At 41.5% G+C, this 18,592-nt stretch overlaps 1 protein-coding gene across 3 annotated transcripts; it reads right to left on the reverse strand.

Moving 5' to 3' along the window:
• Positions 1-117: 117 nt before the first annotated feature.
• On the reverse strand, positions 118-17,434 carry HBP1 (HMG-box transcription factor 1). Of its 3 annotated transcripts, none has more exons than XM_063155501.1 (11): positions 17,387-17,434; positions 13,311-13,499; positions 11,990-12,224; positions 11,063-11,195; positions 10,173-10,284; positions 9,959-10,071; positions 9,467-9,623; positions 8,754-8,898; positions 6,151-6,480; positions 2,748-2,889; positions 118-1,222 (listed from the first exon to the last, which is right to left on the reverse strand). In XM_063155501.1, the coding sequence occupies exons 2-11, from the start codon at positions 13,477-13,479 to the stop codon at positions 1,205-1,207; spliced, it is 1,554 nt and encodes a 517-aa protein (XP_063011571.1). In that variant the 5' UTR covers positions 13,480-13,499; positions 17,387-17,434; the 3' UTR covers positions 118-1,204. The 3 variants fall into 3 exon arrangements, with proteins under 3 accessions (XP_063011571.1, XP_063011569.1, XP_063011572.1); XM_063155499.1 differs by having other exon boundaries at positions 13,311-13,503; positions 17,387-17,428; XM_063155502.1 differs by lacking the exon at positions 17,387-17,434 and adding an exon at positions 14,467-14,486 and having other exon boundaries at positions 13,311-13,503.
• Positions 17,435-18,592: the final 1,158 nt, after the last annotated feature.

Here is an 18,592-nt window from a genome sequence, read left to right on the forward strand (position 1 = left end):
AAAGCATTAAAATATACTTTGGATGGGTTCATGTAAAGACTTCCATGCAGAATGTGCTCATTGCTGCAGGGCTGACTTCACGATTAGTCTTCTTCATTTTATAAAATACACAACACCAAATTTTAATGAATTTATTTGAAATAATATACAAGAATATAGTGTGCAAAAATCTTAGGGGCAACATCATGTAGACGTGTCATAAACTGAAATTTACAGTTGTGATTCTTAAAAAAAAAACCAACGCACAGCTGTTTAGTACAGGAAAAGCCATGATTGTAAATGTTCACAGCAGAAGCAATTGTAGTCCTAACGCAGCTGCTCTAATTTTAGACAGTTGAAGGAGAAAAAAAAAGTAAAGTGCAAGTGTTGCACATATAGTTAAGTGCAAAGTTTGCCCCCACCATAAAGATGTCGTATGGCAAAATAAAATATTGTAGAATATGTGGCAAAGACAAAACACAGAGTTATAACTATGATGGTGATGATATCAACAGCACCACTTTTCTTGAGATAACGCTATTTATTTGTTTCATCCTGTCCAGGCCATTGTTTCCACCACAAAATGACAGCTCTAACTAGTGCCAGCTGACGCAAAAATATCTCCCTTGTGGCTACAAGTTTGCTAAGTGGCATCCCAAGCAGCAGCTCCCTTGCTACATCACACCACACCCTCCATTCCCACATTCTGGTAACTTGCTGGCAGCAGGGCAGGCTGGGAAGCTGCAAGCTGATAATACACTTTGCCATTTCAGAAAATCCCAGGCCCCAGAATCGCAATTAATAATACAGTTGTGCAATACATATTAATCAGCAATAAGAATCAATGTATATAAACAGCTGTTACATATTTTAAAATTCCCCTTTTTGTACATTTTCTTTTAAAAATAAACATTTATACATATCTCCTTCGCCTCTTTCTAAAGTACTTTAGCACCACAGGATATCCATTTTCAAGCCTATATTACCTGATACATAATGAAGTTTGGAAGAAAAATAAGGCAATTTGGTTTAAAATGCTGATAGTTTTTAGCTTACTTAATGTTCTATTGTAAAAAGCAAATCTGCACTCAGATCATTTCCACGATGGTGCCAGTATTTTATGGTCACACAGAGTCACAACAAAGAGTAAGACCTTGATCTTGCATCTTCTCGCCATCAAGCAACAGCCATTTTGTAAATACAGAGTTAACAGGAAAATTCTGGCTTAATGCTGTTGTGAGCCCTGAGAAAAGAGAAGAGAAAACCGGGTTAGTAATTACCAAGCAAAGGGCCCAACACTTGTTTTCAAAGCCACAAGTATTTCTAATCATTGGTCAGTTATTCAGAAGAAAACAAAAAGGCCAAAGCAGACAAGTTTTACTCCCTGATCATCAAAAGACCATCCTGACTTTGGTGTCACAGCCTGGAGCCCACTGTCATTACAGGTAAGGTTCCCAGCCTGCAAACAGCTCAGTTCACCAAACTGGAACAATTACAGAGGGTATTTCCTGCTGTAACACCAAGGAAATGGCTTCTACAGATCCTGTTCTCTTGGCCTGAAGACTGTAGGGACAAGGAAAATCCTACTACAAGGCAGGGCAGGAAAGCCTTGCTGAGGCAAACCCATCACTACTCAGCTACACACAAACACACCTCTGAGCTGCTTGAGGCTCACAGGTGAGCCTGTGACCTCACCACCCAAAGCTCAAAACTGCTGTAGTGTAAAAGCAGAATAAATAAATAATATTATTTTAACTAAACCCACAAGGAAATGTAACAGAAGCTGTCACTGTTGATTAAAATAGAATGCAGTGAACAGAAAAACAGCTTGTTCCTAGCAGCTGGGATTTGGTGGAACCTTCTGCAACAAGGGACTGGAAACTGCACAAAGTATGTGCAGCAGAAAGAAGCAACTCAGTGTTGGAGCATTTCTTATTCAGTCTTAAGGCAACACTTGCATATGCTCTTGAGAAAAAAGCCTCATTTACACATCAAAGGACAGGGGTAACTTGAGGATGAAACATTACACCACATGGATGGTTTCACAACCATGTAGATGAAGTCCACACCACCCTTCAAGCTCCTACCCAGCCATTAAATGGAAGAACTTGGCAAGCAGTCTGTGCACCTCAGTGGATCTTTCCTTCCAACCTACTCTTCTAGTTGAACAAGCAGAATCTCCTTTTTTTGATGTTTCAGCTTAAAAGCTCTTCTCTTTCTTAATACATCCCCCACCTACTAATACATTGCTGCAGACTCTTATATTGATGGCTTTCTACAAAGTGGAAAACAATTTCTTTTCCTACAGTTGTGTTATCTACTGTATTTATTTTACAATTGAACAGACTAATAAATGAAAGGCATTCACAGGGATAAATTATTTTGCTCCTTCAGTATCTTCATATATGCTGATATAAATTACCAATAAGAAAACTAGGAAAAGGTAAAGAAAAAGCTTTTACAGAAGATGAAGTTCAGGTACAACCTTATGAACTCACTTCAAAGCAAAAGACCACGTGCCCTTCCTTTGCATTTCACAAGCAAACTAACTTTCAGTACAAACCAGAATCCTCAAAACTCTCATAAAATATTCAGACAGACCCTCTCCTGATCTGTCTCCTGCCAAACTGCCAAAAGCAGATTACACAACACAGGGGAGTAAATGAAGGTTTCAGCTACTAAGAAAGCAGCTTATTCTGAACAAAACACACTGCAGCCACCCATCTGAACATATGTAACAGCATGATGAAAAAGCTTCACAAACATACAGAATTCGTTCGTTTTCTTTTCCAACAGTCAGGATTTAAACGCTTCTGCTCCTCTGCCAAGGCCTTGGCTTCTAGCGTGTACATCCTTCTTTCCTCATTTTTCATTTTCTTCCACCTGTCTCCAAGTATCACACTTATGGCTCTGCAAGATAAATGTTTACAGTACAGTCAGGACAGTGCTAAGAAATACCAGGGTATTTTTTTTTGTTTTATCTGAGCGCTTTAAAAAAGATGTGAGTTAAATGTGGGATTAACACACAAGGAAGAAATCAGGTATATGTTAAAAATTGAAATGATCCTATTTGTGATTATCTTCTCATAGTTCTTTTAGTAGTTAAACAGCTGAGACTTCTGTGTTAGCTAAGCATGGGTCAGTGCACATTTTAACATTTCAAAGGGTGTACATACAGCAACTGGCATAAACCAGCAAAATAGAGATGTTACAAAAACCACCACCAAATGGTAACTCACATTTGTTTTGCTCTACGTTCATAGTAGAAGATCATATGACAGATTTGCTGAAAATATGTTCTCTGATAATTAGAGCAATGAACTGAATATGACCTCAGCCAAATATTTGATTAACTGCAAGTCCCCATGTCTATTTAATCAATGTCTGTAGCTTCTTCCACCTTTAATCCATCCTGGGTGGAACACACTGGTATGTTCCCATTCCTGTGCAAATGGAACCATTTGTTCTCATACATTTATAGCCTTTTCCAGATACTGAATTAATTCCTTTCCTTACAAACTCTAGGTCTTTTGACAACACTTCCCTGTACTAGCCTGCCATATTGCTTAACTTCACTCCCAAATGTTGGATCAATATCCCATTAAAGCTTTAACTCAGTCTTTTAGCTGAATGAAAATCTCTAAACAACAGCTCTTTTATCAGTGGCTATTAAAGCTATGAAGTGGTTTGTACTTTGGCTTGGGATTACAGCAATGAGAGTTCTGTGCCTGGCTCTAAGAAAAAGGTGGACACAACTAAGTCCTTTTCTTTCTCCTATTAATAAAGTTCCTTGCTGGCAGTGAAGATATTCAAAAAGAATCAAGACAATTAGAGTGTCATCAACTGTTTCCATAACATGGCACACACAGCAATCCTGAGTGCTGTTCTGCACCACTGAAAAAAATGGATTTGACTCCTGCAAGGCTGAGTGGTGCCATTCAGGTTTCTGTGAGCTGCAGAGCACTCAGGGACCACATCCCAAAGTGCCCAGACAGCCCTTGAGCCTGCACTGCCCTGTGCTCCAATGACTCCTCCAGGGGACACCACATCCCATTGCCATCAAACCCATTTGTACAGCCTGTCTCTTCGGCAGTGCAATTTCTGTTTTTCTATCCAAACTGAGAACCAGTGTCTTTGGTCTGTCATCAGAAGCAAACATACCCAGTTTAATTAGCAGCTTTTTCATCTTCTGACAGTATCCAGAGGCATATCACCAGAAACCTGTCTGCTCTGGGTCACCAGCTTGTACTGGATCACTCACACCCTCAGGACAGAACACGGTGACCCAGAGAGAGCAAGGTCTGCTGTAAAAGCCACTGCCTTCCCAAATAAAAATACACCATGAGATCTTTTATACAAAAATATAATTTCCCTCATTTCTAGAAGGTCCACTACTCAAAGAATTTCTGAACACACAACCAAGTTCAACTATGGTTACAGTGTTACAGTGAAGAGTATCTAGAAAATAAACAAGTGCAGCCCTAACAGCAGTTTTTCAAACAGGATCTTGCAGTCCATTTCAGTATCGTGTGACTCTTGACTTGTGCTTTGAATGTTTACAAGCTCGCTGTCTTGCTGACGTGCCTTGAGCTGTTTTGTCTCAGAATAGCCCATTTAACTCAGAACACCTCAAGTTCTCTACTCTCTTACTCCCATAAGGAAATAACAGCAGTAAACATAAGAACTTCACTGTACAGAAGTGGCTACTATGTTATGAGCTCTATACAGTACAGCTCTATACATCTGAAAATGACACAAACTTACATTTGAAAAACATGAGAGTTGCCTCCCTGCAGCTAAATTAATGAATGCCTCAGCAACACTTGAGTGACAGTAGCTGAATGCCTGTATCAATTATCATAATGCTATTTCTGCCACCCTGTGTTTTATGGATGCCATGGAACTGCAGCCAAAAACTGCACTGCCTCCCAAGCAGGACAGTGAGCAGTGCATTCTGAACTGTACTGGTAACTCTGTCATCTCTTCAAGGTAAACGTGCTCAGTGTCCTGCTTGCTCACTGAAATATTTCACATCCATGCAGCCACAGCTCCAGTTCACTGCATCCATTTGAAATCAGCATTTTCAACTAAATTTATAACCATCATAAACTTTCCTGGCTGACATTCTCTTCCATTTCTCGTTGATAGCTGCAATCAGTGTGAAGGCAGCAGATCTGCTTCACTGAACTTACTATAAACATTACACAAGATCATTGTCAGGACACACAAGATGGCTGGGATTGTTTGGCACGATTCTCTATTTCAGCAACAGTTACAGCCTCCTTATTAGAACATTATAAAACAGTAAAACCCCTTTCAATGCCCTGCCAACTTTAATTTTTACCAGATTTAGTTCAAGAATGTTTATGTCACAATGCAATTTTTACAGTAATAGTTTTTGTAAAATTACATACAGTAAAAAATCTGATTGTAAGATCAGGCCATGTTCATGTGTTTTGGTTTCTATTTACATATACCCAATTAGCACCAAATACTACTTAAAAAATATGTAATGGAAATCTTAACTAAAAAATGCTTAAAAGCAAACAGGCTAGAGATTAAGAACAAAAGAACAAACTAACAAAGACTTATCCCCCCAAACACAGTCATACAATTCTTCCTGCAAATTTCAACAGATCATTGAATGCCTTTAGGGCAAGAAAAATTTGGCAATGTGCTGTGTGGATGATGATCTTTGAGATATCCTAACTTGTCAGTACTCCACTCTTCAACAGGATATACAGACTGGAAATAAATGCTTGCAACTTCAGGACCAATTTGCAATAATACGTCAAGACTTAATTAGAAGAACCAGAAACTCCCTTTTTTCCATCACAGCACACGAGCAGAGCACCTCATCACTGTAAACAACAACAGCTCTGTATCTGTGCCTCTGCCAGTGCACACACACATTTATCAGTTGCTTTACCCCGATGTTTTATCAGAAGGCAAGTTTGCCAAAAATGGTTTGTATCAAGTTCACCGAGTACTGAAAATATTCACAGTCCACCCATAAACCACCCTTTATGTTAACATCTTGCAGAACTTTTTCTTAAAACAACACACACATTTTATTTCAAATGCAACATTTAGCCTATTTAAATATTAAAGTGGGACACAGATACTCTTCTAACTCACCAGTAATAGCAAAACTGCAGTTTGTATCATTACCTGTTGTCTTTCCCTGGATACATCTGAGTGTATTCAACTCTGTATTTTTTGGCAAAAAGCATGAAGGCATTCATTGGTCTTTTGCACTTGTTTGGAGAAGTGGCACTCACAGTACTTGCAGTCCCTGAGGTGTGGCTTTTGCCAGCTTTGCTGTACAAAGGATTGGAGGGCAGATGTGACGATGCAGCAGAGGCACAGTTTTTACTACTGCATTCTGATCTCTCAGCATCTTGATTGTTTGCTCCCGCAGAGGAGAGCGAGGCGCGGCGCTGGCGAGCCATGCTGCTGAGCACATACACTGCAGAGGAGTCCATCGGGGTGAAATCGTAACTGCAGGGAGGACACACATCATAAAGCATCCAGAAATGTTCCTGTAAAACCCCTAAATATCTGTTCACTCTTCAGTTTTACTACAATTCTAGTGTTTTGTCCTTTTTTGTGTGACATAATGATTTGTGCTCGATGTGGATGTCAGTGTGAAAAACAAAAAACTACAAGGCTTTGTAAGTTAGTATTTTCTTCAGTGTGATGAAGACTGCAACTTTCCATGTTCTGCTATGTACTTTCCTCAGCTATGTATCTGTTACCTATACTATGTCTTAAAACTTTGTTCTCTTTTTAAACACATTTTTTTCTTTCTGCTTCTGTCCTTACCATAAATCAAACCTGATCAGTGAATGACAGGTACAGAAAGGAAAAAAATGCAAAGAGTTCACTTGCAAATATATACTAACCCAAATATGAAACCGCTGTATTAAAATAAATTATATTACATTCACTTCAGTACAAATAACTTCTCTGGGCAGTTGAGTCCAGACTATTTTACACACAAACCTTCGGGGGAGGTTGAAGCCCTGCCCAGGGCCCCGTGACTTGGCACTATTTGATGCTGTGCTGACAAACTCCTGCCCTCTAGTGACAAAACCACCACATCCCTTCTCGAGGTATTTGAACAGTTTAGGTGACTTGTTTCCGTAAAATTCAGATCTCCAAATATGACAAACTCTTGCAATTTTTAGCTAACCAATTACTACAATTAACTTCTAATCACTAAAGAAGTAGTTTTACTCCACAGACTGTTACCATCTCCAGATGGAAAAACACTCTTGGAAAGGGGCTACTCAATCATAAATCTAAACCACTAATTTACCATCACAAGATAAAGGTATATATGCTAATGCTCCTCTTACCTATTGCTCAGTGTGGCTATAGTTGCATGATTTATGGCCAAAATAAGGGTTTTGAAGGGCTTTTTTGTGAATACCAAGTAGAACTACAAGCAAGGAGATGCTGCATGTGGCAGTCCAGCCCTTCTCTGCAAAGGCAGCTCTTCTGTGGGACAGAACCACACAGCAGAGTGGAGCCCTACGAGTGCCTCCACCATCCCTCATCAGGAGAGTACAAAGCAGGAGGGAGGGATAATGCTGGCCATCTTGCAGGTATCACAAGATAAGGAGAAAGGACCTCTGTTCTACAACAGGCCAGCACCCTTCCTATTCCTAATCTTCTCATGACACAGAAACAGAATTCTGTTTTTAGTTCTGTCCTGTTATCACAGCTGCAGCTGCTGCATGCTCCATACTCAGTCACTCCCTTCTGCCCAGAAAGACAAGGAACTTGAAGTACAAGGCAGTATTCAGCTAGGCTGCAAATTAGTAAGGAGCCAGAAATGCAGATTTTTCAGTGAGATGTAGCTACCATGATTCTAACAGCTAACTTGGAGTAACCAGGGGTTAAGAAAAACACCCAGACAGCAAATGAGTGAAGCCAAGCAATCTGAACTTGCTCTGTGCCAGACTGAAATCATAAAAGAGCTCTCAGGGCTTGAACTGCAAAGAGCATCTTAAATTCCTTTTTTTCTGTTGTAAAAAACCAAAGTGCAACTAGATTAAAAACAGATGCTAAAAAGACACTAACATCATAGGAAAAGATGGATTTAACTAAATCTTAAAATCTCAAAATAATATGGAAAAATCTTTATTATTTCCTTAGACTCTTAGAATAATTTATGTTGAACAGGACCTCTGAAGGTTATCTGGTTGAAGTTCTAGCTCAGGTAAACCCCAAAGTGAATCAAACTCTGAAGTTAGTAAGTTTGATATAATAAAAAGAATGCCAAAAACCAGAATACACAAAAATAATAAGATTATGAACATACTGTATTCTAGAGCCACTGCACATGCATTTACCACTAAGAAACTACTCAGATAATTCAGATGTATTGTTGCTTATGAAGCATGAGATAACAGCTGGCAGACATACTATTGTCAGAAAATTGTACTCGGTTTTTCAAACATAATCCACTTCACCTGGAAAATTTATAAAGACAATATATATATTTTTTACTGCTTTATCTAATCTGCCTTAAACTATCATAATAAGAAGCTAAAAGTTACTTCACTCCAAGGCACTACTTTGTAGTTTAGCAGAGCACATAATTACACAGCTTTCCTAGTACTGAGTATTAATTTTTTCCTAACATTTATCTTGTATTGCCAAAACTATTCTCCCTTTCCTCTATATAATGCTTCAAATTCTTCCAGACTTAAGGTGCCTACTCATTAAATACAAGAACCACTGAGGCCACTTTATCCAAAAATTACCTTTTAAATGTATCAAAAACACCTGAATCATCAAAGTTAATGGCATCAGGGTGTCCAGGAGGTAGACACAGATCTCCAAGATGCATTTCACAGCATGGAATGCCATGCTGTACCACAGTCAAGCTTGGATAAAAAGATGACCAACCTGAAGTGGTAAAGAGTTAAATTAGACAAACGGCCAGACAATCTCTCCAGTTCTTTATTGGAGCAATCCTACATCTTGAAATTACATAATTTTATAAAAGTGTTCTGATGTAGTTTCTTTCATACAAAAGAAAAATCAGAAACTCTTACTTAGGGAATTCTTATTGCAAACAGTTTATTTTTATTTCAAATAAAATCTCATTCTAGGAAAAAAGGAATCAAATCCTGGAGACTTTCACCATCAGAAGTTCCATTTTTAGCAAGTGAGAAAAGCTTCCCTTAGTTGCAGTTTTCCTGTCTCCCCCCGCCCCAGTCTTTCTGCTTTCCTGAGCTCCATTAATATACTCAATGAACTCTTTCCTTATGGGATAGGCAGTATTCCAGGAGCTTTATGACTTCACAGTTTTTTTTGTTTGTTCATATTCTGGATTACTTTACAAAGATAGTAAACTGTTTCTACACCACAACTTTTATCACTTTCATGAACAATATGAGATATCAACAAAAACTGCAGTCACTTTCTGAGAATATTTTAATATGCAACCATGTGTACTTGAGGTATTTCATACCTTTATTTTTAACATAAAATGGATGATCGAGTCTGCATTCTACGGTAAGCAAGCCATCCTCCACTGTGCCAGGATCAAAAGTCAGCTTCAGCACTGACTCACCACAGGAAATGCTTTCTTCATGAGAAATCAACTTCAAACCATTGGAACCATAGTCCTGTTAACACACATACAGTTCAAAAAATTTCCCCCAAGAAAAGCATATACCTGTGCATACTCTAGGTGTATACTCATCATCATACATTGTATTATAAAATAACAATATTCTAATTTGTGTTTCTATCTAGCTAGAAATTAATAAAGATGACATACATTCAAAACATACATAAATGATTTTAATTCAAGTGGCTTTCTGTGAGATCCACAAACAGCACAGTGATCAGCTCTTAAACAACATTAATGTCAACCTATTTTCCTGAGACAGAGGGGTAATGTAAGAAACAAAGTATTTGCTAGAGGTATTGCAGTGAGTTTGTTAGAACTAACAATTACCTTGTAAGGACTGGCTGGGAGATTTTCCTCTTTTCCACAGCTTTCAGATCTTGCAAACTCTTCAACATCCTGCCATTCTTTATTGCGTCCTTTATGAAAGCACAGGCGAGAGCCTAACGGATTTTTTCAAGGAAAAAAAGAACATTAGTGTTAGGTTAAAAAGAAAACCTATAACATAAAACAAATACTTATTTCATGCAACATGCTATTTTACCTTTCAGAAAACAATGCCACACAGTTGAGGGCCAGGAATGGCACCATCCTAAATCATCATCATCTGAAAGTGATGACATGCAGAAAATGCCAGATTCTGATTCACTATTTGCCTATTAAAAAGAAAAAAAGCAAAATGGTGTTGGTATTTTACTGCAGAGCATTTTAGGGCTGGTCTTATATGTCTTAAGACAGTCTCTATTTTCACTTGTGGCATCATTTTGCCTTAAATACTAATAGGAATGTAACATGAAGACAAAGATTAAAGGAATGCAAAAAATGTGAATGGATTGTTTTCATCTCCTTTTCTGAGATGCATCTTGACATTTTTGGGTTTCATTTTCTGAGATTCATTTCATCTCAATGGATTATCTTATGCTCATTTGTAAGCATTTTGCACCTCATCATTCCTTAGTCATCTACAGAATCATTTAAAGCAGATTACTCTATGGTCCAGTGCTGGAAAGTTGTAGGCTCAAGGCAGTTGTAGATAAATCCCTGGAGAAAATTCACTGTTCTTAACAGACAAATTTCAGATACCAATTAATACACGGGAAAAGGAGACACAGGACTGACAGGCTTTGTGCATCTCAAAGGAGAGGGATCCATATTTCCTTTTGAGGCATCAAATCAGATAACAATTTTTTAAAGCTTGCTGTAGAAGGAATCACAATAGAAGCAGAGCTTTCCTAAAAAGTGTTTTCGTCACAAAAAATACAAAGTAGCACTACAAGCCTAACCTGTGTGGTAAAAAGAAAAGTAACAGAAAATCTAGCTTAAGCAGCAACAGTATTAACACTAAACAGATTTTTTTAAAGCTAGTTTCCCTTGTAAAAAAACTTAACCCATTGCTCATAGGTGTTTATTTTAAAATGTTTCAGAACAACTCACCCTTTCATGTCTGACTGGTGTTTCATCCACATCATTCTTGGAGAAGTTAGGATCGCTGTTTGAAGATCCTGGTGGAGGACGTGCATAGGAATGTAAACTTTTGCTTGTTGCTATTATGCGAACAGGAGATGATCTACAACAGAAACATGTATTTTAACATATCTCAGATTTAGATAACATGAGACTTTGCTGCCATTACTCTAAAATGCTTTTACTGCAAATATTTCTGTTTGCGTGAGCTGAGCACCAAACGAACCTCCCACACAAACCTCCCCAGTATTCCAAGGGGATGATGAAAGGGCACAAGCTCAGGCAAAGGGAATACGTAGCATAACTCCTGCATAGGTTCTATGTAGCACCCAAATGACAGTATTACTTCCACAGTGGCATCTCCTCAGCACAATGCTGAAGTTTTTACAAATTTTCTGATTAAAAACCTAAGAAAAGCCGTACAATAAGAAGTGAAGCCCAGTGATTTCCAAGATCCAACACTTGCTGCTCACAGCCTTACAGAACGTAAAGATCACAAAATCACTACTAAAATACACATTGCATTAGATTTCCAATTAGCTGTTTAAAAATAAAAACGAATGTGAAGTCTGTGCACTAGAAAGCTTGAAGAATTTAGTGTAAGAAATTCCTCTTAGATTTTATCTGCTGCTTCACATGAGGTAAATGTCCATAATTTGTGAGCCTGCTGTGGGTAGGCAGTCTTTACATCATCATATGTCATTCACAGCTGGAAACTAAGCAGCTTTTGCACCAGGCTCTGAGATGAGTTCTGTGCACACCTTCACAGAACAAATAAAAAGACCAAACAATAGGGCTCCAGTTCAAAGTCAGAGGGTGAAAAGAGTGAAGGAAATATTTTGGAGACAGGATTATAAATAAATCCCTATAGTTCAAAAGTGAAATGAGTGTCAGTACCTGTTATAAAAAGCACACTGCATCAAAGGACTCTGAGGACTTGTGGCTATGTTTGCTAATTCTGTCAACCAGTTCACCCCATTCTCACAAGAATAAGCATTTTCTGGATTGCTGTTTGAGGTATGTTGGCTCCATGAAGGCCTTGAACATTCCTGATGTGAAACATCAGCACCAAGCTGAAAAAGTGCAGGTGGGGTAGAATCTGTCTGCACAGCCTGTAATTCAGGAAGATCATCTACAAACAAATGCACAAATTACCATAATTATACTCAATTCTTTGCTGTCTACTCAATTTGATACCAAATACTGCAAATTTGATGAAAAAAAAAAAGGAATCACAATAAAGTAATTTTATTTTCTCATATGACAACTACCAACATTTCACAAACCCTGTTCATAAAAATGGACACAGAAATAGTAACATCTCTAGTCAATTATATATTCACACAAGAAAATTAAGAAAAAATTAGGTAACTAAATAAAAATGTACTTCTGATTTTAAAGTTTTTACTAGATTGACCAGTTTACACAGAACTATACTGCAGTATTATTCAAAAACAGCATGCTTCACTAAAATACTAAAACATTTCACAAAAGACAATTACATTAATCTGTCCTTGAAGGTGTGACACAAAAAAAATTCAACATCAGACCATGTTAAAGATAAAAGGTTTCCACCAGGGAACCAAAGTTAAATAACTCAGATTAAATAAATCATGAAAGCTGGGTATAGAGCCTGGTAGGGTGAATTCCCATCAACAATATACACCTTCCCTATCCCAAACAGAGTAACAGAAAAGACCCCAGCTTGTTAACAGAAGTCTGTGCTATGTGCTGTCATATAAGTATCATTATTCTCAATCACTTCATCATTTAAATTAAATTTGTTAATATTTCACAGCTTATATTGATACTTTCTATGGTATATGCTGTTTGTCTCCAATCTGTAAGAACTGAAGTAATCTTCCCCTATGCAAGAATCTTAATTTGCAGATCTAAAGCAACATGATTCCTTTAGGAGGAGCCCTTGAGCTTTCTGTTTGTTTTTCTTGTGCCAAAAAACCCTGCTGCTCTGGGGACTAGAAGCAGAAATTTGTGGCTCGCAGTTCAAGAACATATTTGAGTCAACAGGCCAGTGTGTCAGAACTGGAAATGGGTTAAAGGGAAAAATGACTGCAAATACCTTCAGATGTCACAATTCCCTGCCCTACCCAAGCTAAAAATCAGCAATTTCATTCAACCAGCTTCCAATAATTTCAGTATAGGATATCTAAAACAAACTTCAGAATTCAGTTTCCTCTGAAAAAATCTTGTTATTTACCAAGTTCCATGTGCTCATCACAGGATGCATATCCAGGAGAAGAGGGCAGGTTTTCATTACACTTCAGCAACTCCAGTGACTCGTTCATCCCTGAAGTTCTCTTGTCCACTACCAGAAGGAGTTTCTGAACTGCATTAGGCATTTGATTTGTCTTCACTTCCCACACCATGTTAGGATGCTCCAAAGTATCTGACTTTAGAAAGACAGAGGTTAGAAATCTGTATACATGTGAACTGTTTTAAGTTGCATCCGATATACTACTTCATTACCAGGCCCTAAATCCTCATCACTCTGTTGAATATCACAGCATATTTTAGGGGTGTCTAGACACAATCCTGTACAATCCTCACAGAAAACACAGCTAACTCTGAAGTCAAGAGGCCACCTGGGGCCCTGGCCACTTGAGTTTCTAGTGTCTTGAAGAATGGAGACTGCCTGGCACTTCCCTGTTCCAGTAACCACTCTTGCTGTAAAGAAGCTGCTCCTCAGGCAGGTTTGAACTTCCACAGCCTGTGCCCACTCCTCCAAGAGCCTGGAGTTACCTCACCCACCTCAAGCCAAGATGAACAGCATTCACTTGGCACCCATAGCACTCAGCCCATCACAAAAGGCAATCAGATGGGTCAGACCAGATTTGATTTTGGCTGATCTGTCCTGGCTATTCCAGACAACTCCTTGCCTTACAAAGAGGGTGGACATGGCTGTCAGGAGAATTTGCCTAATAAAACACCTGAAGGCTAACGCTGACCAGTCTGTAATTTCCCCACATCCTCCTCCTTGAAGCCTGGTGTGACATTTTCTTTCTTCTAGTTATTGGGAGCCATCCTGCCACCAAATGCACTGCTTTTTCAAGACCATCCTCACAATACATCCCTGCCCATGGCAGGGGGCCTGGAACCAGATGACCTTTAAGGTCCCTTCAAACCCAAAACATTCTGTGAGCCACGACTGACCCTGGCCTGGAGGGACCCCATCTGTTCCCACTGCCTCGTGCACAGATGCCTCACAGAACCAGCCTGCCCCTCACTTGCTCCATGTCTACCACACACAAGGAAGTGTCTTGCTCTCTCAGAGGCAAGCTGCTACACCCAGGGACTTGAGGAACCATGAAACAGGCCTGGAAAATTAAGATCAAAGCAAAAATGCTGTCCCCAACCTTGTGAGATCAGGCCCACATTTTCCCAGTTGCCCTTTCAGCACTGGTGTCTGCAGAAGCCTTTTCCACTACTCTTCCCATCTCTGGCCTCCAGGAAGAGTCTCAAACACACTGGACTCCTCACATCCTTCACTGAAAATGGACAGATAAAGTTACCTCTGCTGGAAAACTTCAGTTTCATTTCCCCAAATCTAGTAATGTTTATACCAGATCCACTGTGTTAGATCATCTTCAAAAGAGAACTGTGTGCTTATTCTACACAACCACTGTCTCTAAAACCTGGTAAACAAATGTTATTCCAATCTTTACTCATTTGGTTATCTACTTTGTTTTTTTTTTAAGATGAGGATGAACTAAAGCCACCATAACATGACTAGCCTGTACTTTAATGAAGTGTCCTTGAAAAAATAATCATAAGTCTCTCACAAAAGAGCAGAATACAGTTCATAAGAAAGAAAACCTGAGAAGTCTACCATATGTATGTCCACTAAGTAAGCTACATTAGAGAAATATCAACAACAGCTTAGAAAAGTACAATATTTTCATATCACAGAATGACAGGGTTGGAAGGGACCTCTGGAAGTCACCTAGTCCAGCCCCCTCTGCTCTAAAGCAGGTTCACCTACAGCAGGTTGCACAGGATCACATCCAGGAGAGTTTTGACTGGAAAATTTCCACACTTCTGATCTCCGAATCTTTCAAATATATGCAAAACTTACATAAACTTGCATGCTAAACATAAAAAGATGTTTGATTCTACTCAAATGGCACTACTACAAAGCTACATTGGCTTATTCTGACTTTAAGGTGGAGAAGAAAGGTGACAGAAATGAGAATACACAACTCAAACTATCAGTGACATTATTTTCACCTCCAGAAAACAGCTTTAACCAAATTTGTACCCCTGTCACCCATGAGGGACAGTAAAATGACAGAACACCACAAGAGCAGATAGCTCAGTTTTCTGAACAGAAAAACCAGACCTCAGTAGTACAGGTCAGGACCTTGAAGATTATCTCCAACTAATCAACTCTGAAAAGCCACTCCTCCTTTTTCTGGCTTATCTACGTCTTTCCCTCCTGCCTTGTTGTTTGGTTTATTTTTCCCTCTATTTTTTCCTCTCTTCCCTTCCCATTTTCCTTCCAAAATGAAGACTCAAACTTATTTCTAGAATGTTACCTTCTCCTTCCTTTCTGCCAGGTGCTAGGACTTCAAAGTCCATGTCCTGGTATCCCAGCACTCTGAAGGTCAGAGATAAGGTACAGATACAAAATGCTGCTCTGACAAGAGAGATACTTGTTTGAGAAATGAATTATTCCTCCAAGTCACAAGAATTTCTCCAAACCAAAGCCATCTGTGTACAAAAGCCAAAGAATCCTCTAACAAATGAATGACAATGAAATTGAAAGAGAATTACAAAGAAAAACAAACAAAGTGCCCAACTTTACTTTTCCATTTTTTAATTCTACTTCATTAAAGCCTACTTTGGACATCATGTCCTTCTCTTCTCCTCAGCCTTTTAATGGTTTGAACATGAAGGGGATTTGTCATTAACCAGCTTGTAAAAATTTTTTAAAATTCAACTTTATGTTGAAAATTTGTTGTGTCAGATGTTGTCAAGAGCCATGCTTCACAGGACTGTAATTACTGCGGCTGTCTTTGGAGGCTAAATGAAATTATTACTTTGCGCTTTAAAGTAAGTGAATTTGTCACGCTAAAACAAATGGCAACGCTGACAAAGACTTTATTAATTGAATCATGTCTATTTCTGAGGGACAAAAATAAACTTGGGAGAAAAGTAAATAAAGACTGTGGCCACGAAAGGGTTCAGCAGGAACTGGGCAGCATCCACCCAAACCGCAGTGCGCAGGAATGCCTGGGTGGAAGTGCTTCCCGTGGCTTTTTTCCTTCTGCTATTCGCCTTTCTTCCCCCAACCTACTGACGAGGTTTCAGGCCAGCTCTACGCCTGAGCAATAAGCTGGACGGAGTTTAATTTGGAGAACAGCTCCTCCAAGCAAAACACAACATACTGGCAAGACTGGATCTACACCAGGGACTTTTCCTGGCGCAGCCGCTTTGATCAGGAATCCTCGCTGCACATCCCCGGCCGTGCCAGAGCGCGCAGCCGAGGCACAGCGTGATTCACCATGTTTTCCAAGCCCGGGCGGCCTGTTCGCTGACGCAGGGCGGGCCGCGCTGCCCCCGCCGCCCCGCCTGAGGACGGCGCTCCCCGGGCGGTTCGGGGGCGGCGGAGCCCCGGGAGGAGCGCCCGGGACCCTCGGGAGGAGCGCCCGGGACCCTCGGGAGGAGCCCCCGGGAGGAGCCCCCGCGCTCCCCTCACCCGCAGCCCCTCAGGGGCTCCCCCCGCCCGTCACGTGACCTTGTTTACACCCGCGGCCGCACGGCGCACGCGCGCTCGGCCCCATTCATTCGAACTGCGTAACACCGGCCCGGGGGGGCCCCCCCCGCGCCCCGGCCCCGCTCCCCCCGCGGGGCTCACCCGCACCCACGGGCACCCCAAACGCTCCCCGTGCCGCAAAGCCGCTGCTGCCGCACCGGGCACGGCGCCCTCGCTCTGACAGACCGGGGCGGGCAGCCGCTCCCCGGGGAAAACAAGGGGGGGACACCCCCCCTATTCCGCTTGTTTTCGTGGTTTGAGAGGGCACGAAGAGCGCCGGCACACCCCGTGAGTTTCAACCCAGCGGTGCGGCAGGGTGGCGGCTCCGCGGGGCCGGTCAGGGAAGGCGCACAGTAAACAATGTCCGAGGTTCCCGTCGCCGTCAAAAGACTGAACCCCGCGACCTCTTCGGCTCGACATGCAGCTGCTAGCACTGCTGTCTGACCTACCGAACCCCTCCCGTCCCCCGCCGGAGCCTCGCAGCCCCCAAAAGCGGCAGCTCGAAACTTTGTAGCACTTACCGAACCCGTCGCCATTACCGAGCTCCCCTCGGCTGCCCCCCCGCCCTGTTCTCTCAGTGGGTCCCGCCCCCTACAGGAGCAACTCGGGCGCTGAGTGGCCAGAAGCGACGTTGCTCAATTCGCAGCCACTTTCTATTGGCTAGCTGGCCTGCCTGTCAGAACTCCTCCCGGAGGGCGGGCATGTTTTGACTCTCCTGCACAGCGGATTGCACCGCGTCGCACGTCAATCACCCCCATGCGGCGCGCCGATTGGTCGATGCCTCGGCCAGCGCCCGCAGAAGCACTCTGGGAGCTGTAGTCACCACGGCCGCCCGCGCCTGCCCACGGGTCGGCGATAAGACGACAGCCCCCAGGATGCCCCGCGCGGCGGCGGCGATAGTAAACAAGCGGCACGGGACACGTGTACCGGCCCGGCCGCTGCCCGCCCGCCCGCGCCCCCCGCCCCGCACGGCCCCGCTCGGCCCTCACGGCCCCGCCGGCCCGGCCCAGCCGCGCTGTGCGGAACCGGCCCGCGCTGCGTCCCAGGCACGGCGGCGGCGCCCAGGGCACGGGAGGTTGCCAAAGGTCAGGGAGTGAGTCAGCAGCTCCGCTCGGCCTCGGCCCTCGCCGCTCTTTCATTGAAAAGGCACCGGTGGGAGCTTAGGCCCAAAATACAAGTTGGGCTTGGGAGGAGAAAATAAATTAAATCCATGCAGGTTTATCGATCCAGTAGTGTGTCCCAGACAGTCCCATACATTTATTGCCAAAATAACAGTGCGGTTTGGTTAAACATTACTAATAAAACAGTTTCCCACTTTTACCCATTAACTCCAGGAGATCAGAGAGACACAGCTCTTCCAGAGACCACATCTTCGTCACAAAATAGATTAATTACTCTGCATGATGTGATACAAAACAAGTACATGCACAATTCAGAAATAGACAATATTTTAGAAACTGAGGATAGTTACAATATTTTGCAACTGTTGGGATTTTTCCAACAAATGCACTTCTTTCTTAGCCTGATGGAAAAATGTCACGATATCATTCCAGAAATGAGAATGTGTCTTAAATCCCATCTCAGAAACATTTGCTGTAATTCGGTATCTGTGACAGCTCTGCCTTTCAGGGATGCTAACATAGCACTGCATGAAAATAAGGAAAAAAAAAAAGTTAAACAGAAATTATTCCCTGTTTGGTTAGTGACCACTAGAGGGAATGCTGGAT

The sequence above is a fragment of the Melospiza melodia genome, chromosome 4 (assembly GCF_035770615.1).
Source record: "Melospiza melodia melodia isolate bMelMel2 chromosome 4, bMelMel2.pri, whole genome shotgun sequence".
Taxonomy (NCBI): Eukaryota; Metazoa; Chordata; class Aves; order Passeriformes; family Passerellidae; genus Melospiza; species Melospiza melodia.

Excerpts from the sequence above, each read along its gene's own strand:
- HBP1 (XM_063155499.1), bottom strand. Across the intron at positions 11,196-11,989 it reads CAGTGTGCTTTTTATAACAG|ATCATCTCCTGTTCGCATAA; the intron begins GTACTGACACTC and ends TTTCTGTTGTAG. Across the intron at positions 8,899-9,466 it reads ATTTTATGTTAAAAATAAAG|GTTGGTCATCTTTTTATCCA; the intron begins GTATGAAATACC and ends TTACCACTTCAG.